The sequence below is a fragment of the Erithacus rubecula genome (genome assembly GCF_903797595.1).
Source record: "Erithacus rubecula genome assembly, contig: scaffold_164_arrow_ctg1, whole genome shotgun sequence".
NCBI lineage: Eukaryota > Metazoa > Chordata > Aves > Passeriformes > Muscicapidae > Erithacus > Erithacus rubecula.
This window is the reverse complement of record NW_027636141.1, coordinates 12,791-22,415: the sequence shown is the minus strand read 5'-3', so window position 1 is coordinate 22,415 and position 9,625 is coordinate 12,791. Positions and strand designations below refer to the sequence as shown.

At 50.1% G+C, this 9,625-nt stretch overlaps 1 protein-coding gene across 1 annotated transcript; it reads right to left on the bottom strand.

Annotated features, from left to right (window-relative positions):
- Positions 1-8,462: 8,462 nt before the first annotated feature.
- LOC306815591 (olfactory receptor 14A16-like) lies at positions 8,463-9,395 on the bottom strand (the record flags this gene model as incomplete). The annotated part of the gene is made up of 1 exon (XM_079332165.1): positions 8,463-9,395. The coding sequence occupies one exon, from the start codon at positions 9,393-9,395 to the stop codon at positions 8,463-8,465; it is 933 nt and encodes a 310-aa protein (XP_079188291.1).
- Between the last annotated feature and the right edge of the window lie 230 nt (positions 9,396-9,625).

Below are 9,625 nucleotides of genomic sequence, written 5' to 3'. Positions count from 1 at the left end.
AAGCTATGCCTTGAGGTCTGACCCAGTGTAGACAACCTTGCTCCACATTCTCCAACCCCATCCTGTCTGCCCTGACTCAACTGGGACCTCCTTTGCTTGGAGAGCTTGCTGCTCTCAGGGAAAGAGGAGTTCTTCCATTTTGTTATTTTTGACGCAATCTTAAACTCCTAATTTTCCCCAGTGAAAACAGAAACACTCCCCAGGTGTGTTCCAGCCCAAGGTGCCACCAAGGAGGTTCAGCATCATGGACCAAGGCCTGAGAGGTGGCGCCTGGAATCAACGCCACCTTTCCTTTGTGCATCTAAATCCCATCATGCCCCACAGCCCCTAGAGCCCCATTGGAGCCGGGACTACAACACCCATCATGCCCCGTGCGCCACAAAACCCCGGTATTCCCCCCCATATGTCAATAGATTTCCTCCAGAACTTCCAGGATCCCTAAACGTCCCCTCAGCACCCATTTAAGAACCTCCCAAAAACGTCCCAGAATCCCCTGAATGCTCCCAAGCCTACAGATACCCGTTACAGCCGTTACCCATTATTTCTGGGAATTCATCTCCTGCCATCCCCCCTGAGCTCAGAGCACATCATAACCCAGTCAGTCGCCTACAATTCCTGCCGTGCCCCGTGCCCTAAAACAGTCCAATTAGAGCTCCCCAAGATCCCTCCAAGCTCTCCTGAACCAAACACGTTCCCCTCTGAGGACCTCAAGTCTCCATTCAGACACAAAAGTGACCCCGTAGTGCCTCCTGGACCCCAAACTATCCACAAGAGGCACTTCCAGGAATACAGCTCCCATCATGCACCACAGTTCCGGTAACCGCCATTCCAGCTGAGACTTCATTCCCCATCATGCCCTGCACCTCATAGAGAGACATTGCAGCTGCGCCTGGAGCTCCCATGATGCTCTGCATCTCCTTTAAACTGTATTATACCCACACCTACAACTCACATCATCCCCCGCGCCACAGAGAGCCCCATCAGAGCCCCCCCAGTGCCTGCCCAGACCCCGAAGGGTCCCAGATTCTCCTCCATGACTTCCAGGTGCCCTCCTGGGCCCCCAAGTGCCTCTGAAATCCAGACTTCCTTCTATATTTTTCCCCAAAACTGCCCCGAATGTTCCCCAGAAATGTGTCCCTGGACCCTGAAGTGCCTACCTTGATCCTGCCTGAGAAAAAGTTGATAAAAAAGATAATAAAATGATTACAAATATTATGAATTATCCTAAAGTGGAAGAAAAAAAAAAAACAACAAATAGAGCTTAATTAATTAATTAAAGGAATTGTGTTACTTAGAAACAATGATGAATAATTTATTTGGTTGGTAATAATGTAAAGATTATGAATCTAATTATAAAAATTAGGTTAAAATGTATAGAATAGTAGTCTTATATTTCAGAAAAATAAAATGCTATTATTTAATTCCATTTTTCATTTCAAGAGAAATTGATAAGATTTTTTTATATTTTTGGTTGTCAGTTCCAGGTGGGAGATATCGTGAGTTGGTAAGGCTGGGGGTGAGGAGCAGGTTGTCTGAACTGGGTCAGTCTGAGAGGGCCTCATTCTTCTCTGTGCCCAGTTCTTCTAAGTAGGCATCCAGCATCAAGATCACCTGTGGAATTCTTCTATCAGTTTATCTCTGAAAAAAAACCAGTAAAACATTCTTTTGGGGAAAATAAAGCAATGAGATGCACTTTGCAAACTTCCTCCTTAACCAAATTCTAAACTGACTCCAAACAACTGCACAAGCCCTGGAAACTTGATGACAATTGAAAGAAGACAAAGAGATATTGAGGGCTTTCTGTATTTTAATGACCCCCAGAATGGAATTGGGGCTGTGTCCAGAACCCTCAGGCACTGAGAGAAGGTTGAACAAGCTGCTCAAGGAGTCAGAAGCAAAACTCCAAGTCCCTTGGAGCATCAGTGGCCCCACTGAGGGCGGGGACTACCAAAGGCTCCCCAGGGACTGGTGAGAGCAGATCCTTGAGGGCAGGATTGCAGGAGCCAAAGGCTGAGAGCAGGAACTGCAATGCTGAGCAAGGCCTGGGCAGGTTGGAGGCAGCAGAAAGGCCAAGGGCTGAGCCCAGGCCTGGCCCAGCAGGGCCTGTCCCTCACGGGTGGCTTGGGGATGTTCCTGGGGCACTGGGGTAGGAGGGGCAGCAAGGAAAAATGGCATCACCCTGCCAGCCCTGCCCAGCCCTTGGCCATCTCTCCTGCAGCCTGTGCCCCTGTGCGTGCTGCTCCTCTGCCCTGGCTGGCTGCACACGCCCATCTCGCTGTCCCCCCAGCATTTCTCAGCCCAGCATTGCTGTGCCCTCCCTGGGCTCCCTGCACCCAGCGCTGCCAGCTCATGGCACACGGAGCCATGGCATGGCATGGCCTCAGCTGGGACACCTGGGCCATCAACATTCTGCCCTGGCAGGGACTTTGCTGTTTCCTCATCTGAAGGCTGAACCTTCCAGGCTGCACTTTGGGGAAGTTTTCTTCTCTTCCCACTCCCGAAGAAAGCTCTGTCTCCTGCTGTTCACAAACAGAGAAGGGCTGGTGGGAGATGTGGTGATTGGAGGCTATTTGGGGTGCAGATATCATGAAATATTTTTTTCAACATTCTGTGAAAGAAGGAGGAACATCAACAAAACTTCTACTCTGGAATTATGGAGGGTAGTCTTTGGACTATTCAAGATGCAGATTTAGATAATCAGGTGCTGATTTTTTTTAAAACAAACTATTGCAGGAAGGATGGAGACACTTCAAGAAAGAAATCTTGAAGGAGCAGAAACAGCCTGGTCCATGTGCCCAAAGTCAGCTAGCAATGAAAATAACTGGTCTGACTGGGCATGGAGCTTTTTCCAGGGACTCAGGGAAAAAAGAAGCTTCATCACCTTTGGACTGAGAGGCAGGCAACTAAGGAAATAATTAAGGATGTTCTTAGGTCATGCAGAAATACAATTAGAGAGCTGAAACCTCAATTAGGATTTAACCAGGCTACTTCTGTGAATGATAACAAAAAATATTTTATCAATATATTAATGGGAAAAGGATGGTCAAGGAGAATTTCCATTCCTTATTGGAGGGAATATGGTTACCAAGTATGAGGTAAAGTCTGAGAAACTTAACCCCTATTTTTCCTCAGTTTTCAACAATAAGACAGGTTGTCCTCAAGACAAGTGTTCTCCTAAGGGAGCAGATGCAGACAGAGAGCAAAACAGACCCCTGTAATCCAGGAGGAAGCAGCTGGGGACCTGCTGAGCCATTCAGATGCTCACAGGTGTCTCTGCGAGCAGACGGGAATGAGGAATCTAGGGGGATTCCTAGGGAAATGAGGGATCTGCTGGATGAGGTTCCCAAGCTGCTCTCCATCATTTCTCATCAGTCCTGGCTCACCAGGGAGGTCCCAGAGGACTGGAGGTGCCAATGTGAGCCCATCCCCAAGAAGGGCTGGAAGGAGGATCTGGGGAACTCCAGGCCAGTAAGCCTGACCTCGGTGCCCAGCAAGGTGATGGAACAGAACACTTTGAGAGCCACCACCAGGCACCTACAGGATGGCTGAGGGATCAGAGCCAGCCAGTGTGGATTTCAATATCTGCATTGATGATCTGGATGATGGAATTGAGTGCAGCACCAGGAAATGTGCAGATGACACCATGCTGGGTGTGAATCTTCTGGAGGGTAGGAGGGTCTGCAGAGGGACCTGGACAGGCTGGATTCAGGGATTATGTCCATCAATTTGAGGTTTAACAAAAGCTGGGTCCTGTACTTTGCCCACAACAACCCCTGCAGTTCTACAGGCTGGGGACAGAGTGGCTGTACAATTGCCAGGCAGAAAGGGAGCTGGGGGCACTGATGGACAGCAGGCTGGACATGAGCCAGCAGAGTGCCCAGGGGGACAAGAGGCCAATGGCTCCTGGCCTGGATCAGGAATGCTGTGGTCAACAGGACCAGAGCAGTAATTCTTCCCCTGTGCTGGGCACTGGTTGGGCAGCACCTTGAATGCTGTGTCCAGTTCTGTGCCCCCCAATTCAGGAAGGACATGGAGGGGCTGGAGCATGTCAGACAAGGGCAACAAGGGTAGTGAGGAGTGGGGAACACAAGTCCTGTGAGGAGTAGCTGGGAGCTGGGGTTCTTTACCCTGGAGAGAAGTAGACGCAGAGGTTACCTTATCGCTCTCTACAACTTCCTGAATCGTGGTTTTAGCCAGGTGGAGGTTTGTCTCTTTCACCAGGCAGCAACAGAATGAGAGGACGTAGTCTTAATCTTCAGCAGGGGAAATATAGGTTGGATATTAGGAAAAATGTTTTTTACAGGATATGTGGTAAAATTCTGGAATGATCTCTCCAGGGGTTGGTGGAGACACATCCCTGTATGTTTAAAAAAGTCTAGGTATGGCAACTGGTGCCAAATGGAGGTGTTAGACAGGAGTTGGACTTGATCTTGAAGTTCTCTTCCAACCTCGTGATTCTGTGATTCTGTGAATTCACTGAGTCTTTCAGGTGAAGTCTCTGTCCCTGTCTTTTCCCTGTGTCTCTGTTACAGATGAAAGCTGCTGGTGCCATTCTCACCTTTAACCCCTGATTTAAATGAAGACACATGTTCTTGGGTGTGTTAATCAGGCGTTGCTCAATGTTTATGTGGAATTTCTGTATCCTCATGGCACCAAGGAGACCCTTGTGGCACTGTGGAAACTCTTGGAACCAAAAAGCCACTGAGACATTGGGGCAGGATGGTACCAAGGAGATCATTGCGGTACTGCAGATCCAAGGACACTGTGGTGGCTCCATGGAAACTCATGGAATCGTGGACACTGTGACACAGCAGGGCCTTGTGGAACCAAGGAGTGAATTGTGACTGTACCAAACCTCATGGAACCAAAGAGCCATTGTGGAACTTCAGAGCCTTGTGGACCAAGGGAACCACAGTGACACTGTGAGAGTCCATGGAACCAAGTGGCCATGGTGACACTGGAGCCTCATTGACCAATGGTGCATTGTGACACTGCAGGGCAGTATGGAATCATGGAGACAACTGTGACATTACACAGTGTCATGGCAGCAAGGGGCCATTGTGACACTGTGGGGCCTCGTGGGACCAAGGAACAGTTGTGGTACCATGGCAATTGTGGCAACTGTGGCACTATGGAACCAAGGAGACCATTGTGACACTACAGGACTCCATGGAGCTAAGGATTCATGTAACAGTGTGGGACACATGGAACTAAGGGGGCACTGTCACACTGCGGGGACTCATGTAATTGTAGAGACTTCTGTGACACTTCAGGGCTTCTTGGAATCAAGGGACAGTTGTGGTACTGTGGTGCCCCATGGATCCAAGGAGAGCATTGTGACACTGAACCTAATGGAATTGTTGCAAATGATATAACTTTTAGGGTTTTTAAATATAACTTCAGTCAGGGGTTTGTTTGCCTTTGCCCAGGAGGTGGGCAGTTGAAGCTTCTCTTCAAAAGACTCTGTTCACCAAGGCTGGGTGAGGCCTGATGAGTTCAACATCTACAGACTGGGAGTAACCAGAAGATACACAGAAGGTAAACAAGCATTGACAAACATCACCTGCAGTGTGGTTGGAGACACCTGGTCTGGGAAAAGATTGGTAAGACAATCAAAGAATGAGGGCCTAATTCACATCAAAAGCAAAGGGATCAATAACCAACAGGAGATCAAATACTAAGAATTTAGATCAATTAATTTCTTCAATGTAACATGAATTTCTTTGGGTTTGTCTGTATAAATATGTGAAAAGCCTAGTAAAAAAAACATGTGTGGTGGAATGATTTTCACTGCACAAAGCAGGTACGAGTGGGTGAAATTATTTCTATTGCACATGCAGGCCACAATAACATCCTGGCCAGAATAAAGTAATGCCTAAATTCTCCAGCACTGAGTAGATGTTGGGGAGTTTCTGTTTTTCATACAGTTTCAGTGTCAGTCCCACTGAGGTTCATCACCAACAGAAGTTCTTCCTGAACTCATTGGAGGAGATAATTGGTGGCCCTGGTTGCACAAAGCTCTCAGAGCAAAAGCAATGCCCAAAGTTCTCTGAAAAACCTGCAGTTCCTGGGATCATGCAGGAGCCCCCCAGAGCCATTCCTGACTGAGGCTCCCCAGGGACTGGTTCCAGCAGATCCCTGAGGCCACTGGGATGTGGGGGGATGCTGAGGGCAGGAAAAAGGGTAACAGTGCCCAGCCTTACTCAGGACAAGGTGTCTCCTCAGAGCCCTTGGTGGCACAGACCCTGCTGCGCCCCAGGGCACCAAGACTTGGCTTTTCCTGGGCACTGCCAGCCCTGCCAGGGCCCTTGGCCATGTCCAGCACAGCTTGTCCTGTGCTGTCCCACAGCTGCTGCTGTTTCCCTGCAGGCTGCACACTCCCATCTCACTGTCCCTGGCTCTGCCCTGCCACTGCCAGCCCTGCCCTGACCTCTGCCCACAGTCACCCTCTGTGCCTTGGGACACACACACATGCACTGAGCTCATCCTCCTCCTCCTGGGTGCTTCTCCTGCCACAGCACTGCCCTGGGAGGGTTCATTCCTCACAGGAGCTGCTGTGTTTGTACTGGTGCATTTTATAGCTCTACTCTGCCTGTCTGTCAATTCTGTCTTCAAAGAGCTCTCCAAGGAATAGATTCATTGAATTGTGGAATAACAAAGGTAGGAAGAGCCCCCTGAGCCCCCTTGGCCTGTGTGTGGCTGGGATGGAGTTCCCTTTGCCCAGAGTAGCCCCTGTCCTGCTGTGCTTGGCTGTTGGAGCTAGAGTGGATTTGGTCCCAGCCCAAGGCTTTGGCTGCTCCTGAGCAGGGCTGGCCCCACATGAGGCATCTCTGCAACCCCTAAACCAATTGCCTGGGGTGGAGGGGGGGGGGGGGCAAATGTTCTTGGGGACAAAGGGATGAGACAGCTGGGATGGACTGACCCAAGGGATCCTCCAATCCATGGGATGTCCTGATTAGCAGGGACATGAGGAGCATAAGAGGGCCTCTGGATTTTTTGTATTAATACACTTCTCTTCTAACGCAACTATGACGTGTTGAATTCTTGTGCTGAATTCTTGTCTCTCCATGGTTTTTCTTGCTTCTGCATTTGGCCCTTGCTTTGTAGTCCCCCTGACATTAATCTCTCATTATAGTGACCCACAACTGTTCACCTTATTTTCTCCTGTTTTCTGTGTAACGAGGGACAGTGACAGAGACACTCTGTTGTCACTGGATGCCCAGAGAGAGGGTTTAACCACAGCCACCTTGCCCAACTCTGCTCTTATTGGCACCCCCAGAAATGTCAGGGCTCTGTCAGGTGCCCACCCCTGAGCTCATGCCCTGCTCACAGTCCCAGGGGTGTCCAGGGACACGAGTCCTTCCCTGGCACACACACAGACAGTTCATTGCAGCATGGACAGGGGCTCCCTGGGCTCTGCTGCCACTGCCAGAGCCTGGCAGGGACCTCAGCCCTGCGTGTGTCACCCTGCCCTGCCCCTGCCCGAGGTACCCCATGGCCAGAGGGATGGACACGGGGAGCTCTGGGCACAGGAGCTCATCCCAGCCCTGCATCCAGGGTGTCCCAGGAGATGTTAATCTGCAGAAACTCCAGCACCAGCTGAAGGTGTTTGTGCTCACTGGGTTTATGTCCCCTCACACACACACAGGATGTTTAGGGCTGTGGAATGTCCTTGCACTGCAAACACAGACTCCTGACCTGGTCACTTGATGTCCCTCCAGGAAGGCAAGAACAACCTCTGTGCCCTGGGGTGAGAGGGCACTGCTGGAAGCAGCTCTGGCTTTGCAGGGACACTGCTGGGACAGCCCCACCCTGAACACTGCCACACTTTGGCTGTCACTGTTCTCCTCTCTAGGGCACTGTGTTGGGAACATCTTTGAGAGCAAACTGGGAAGGAGATTGAAGCTTTCAGGCCCTGCACTGGGGAGATGCCCTTGCATGATGGAAATGCTGTTGCAGAGTCCAGCTCTGTTCCAGCAGTGCCCACAGCCTGTTCCTGCCTGCAGTGCCAGTCACACAGCAGGACTGGGACCGAGCTGAGAGAGCCCTGAGATCTTAAACCAACACAGGGGCTCTGAAGGGGAGTGTGGAAGTGAAGGAAGGGGAGGTTATGGAGCAGAAACCCTGGGGGTGCCTGGCAGTGAGGAGCACTGTGGTTCCCTTTTTACACCAACTCTGCCCAGAGGCACCAACCCTGCAGCTCCAGGGAAGCCAAAAATGTCAGGCAACTGCGGCATACAAAGTTCTTGATTTTGTGTAAGCACATATGTAGTACAGCTCTTGGATTATATAGCATGTGGTTCACACTAGGAACACGAATACTGAATTAAAAAGGGTAATGACAAAGATTTTCCTGTGAATATGTTTTAAGAAGTGTGATACCATAGCCAGCGGAAAAAACATGGAACACAGTGTAGGCATTACTGAGTAATATCATAATAGTTATACAGTAGAATGAGAGTTTATAACTTTTTAAAAGAATTCATTATGAATTTCCTCAGGCCATCCTTGAGCTCCTGGTTCCTCAGGCTGTAGATGAGGGGGTTCAGGGCTGGTGGCACCACCGAGTACAGAACTGACAGGGCCAGATCCAGTGATGGGGAGGAGACTGAGGGGGGCTTCAGGTAGGCAAATATGCCAGTGCTGAGGAACAAGGAAAGCACAGTCAGGTGAGGGAGGCAGGTAGAAAAGGCTTTGTGCCGTCCCTGCTCAGAAGGGATCCTCAGCACAGCCCTGAAGATCTGCACATAGGAGAAAACAATGAACACAAAACAGCCAAAACCTAAACAAACACTAACAGCAAGAAGCCCAAGTTCTCTGAGGTTTGAGTTTGAGCAGGAGAGTTTGAGGATCTGTGGGATTTCACAGAAGAACTGTCCCAAGACATTGCCGTGGCACAAGGGCAGGGAAAATGTATTGACCGTGTGCAGCAGTGAATAGAGAAAGCCACTGGCCCAGGCAGCTGCTGCCATGTGGGCACAAGCTCTGCTGCCCAGGAGGGTCCCGTAGTGCAGGGGTTTGCAGATGGACACATAGCGGTCGTAGCACATGATGGTCAGGAGGAATAACTCATCTGAGATGAAGAACAGAAAGAAAAAGAGCTGTGCAGCACATCCTGAGTAGGAGATGGACCTGGTGTCCCAGAGGGAATTATGCATGGCTTTGGGCACAGTGGTGCAGATGCAGCCCAGGTCAGAGAGGGCCAGGTTGAGCAGGAAGAAGAACATGGGGGTGTGCAGGTGGTGGCCGCAGGCTACGGTGCTGATGATGAGGCCGTTGCCCAGGAGGGCAGCCAGGGAGATGCCCAGGAAGAGGCAGAAGTGCAGGAGCTGCAGCTGCAGCGTGTCTGCCAATGGTAGCAGGAGGAAGTGGCTGATGGAGCTGCCGTTGGACATTTCTGCCATATGGGCATGGTGGACCACTGAGAGGAGACATTGACAAGCTGGAAAAGATTTTCTTGAGTCAATCCTGTGCAGTTATATTACAAATCTTCTCAAAACTACTTCTCTTCCTGTGGAGGAACTGCAGTAACTTTTTTTTTTTTTTTTTTTTTTTTAATATCCATTTTGCACTGCTGAGTTACTACCTCTTGTTCAGCATTGCTCTCAGCCTGAACACTGGGGAG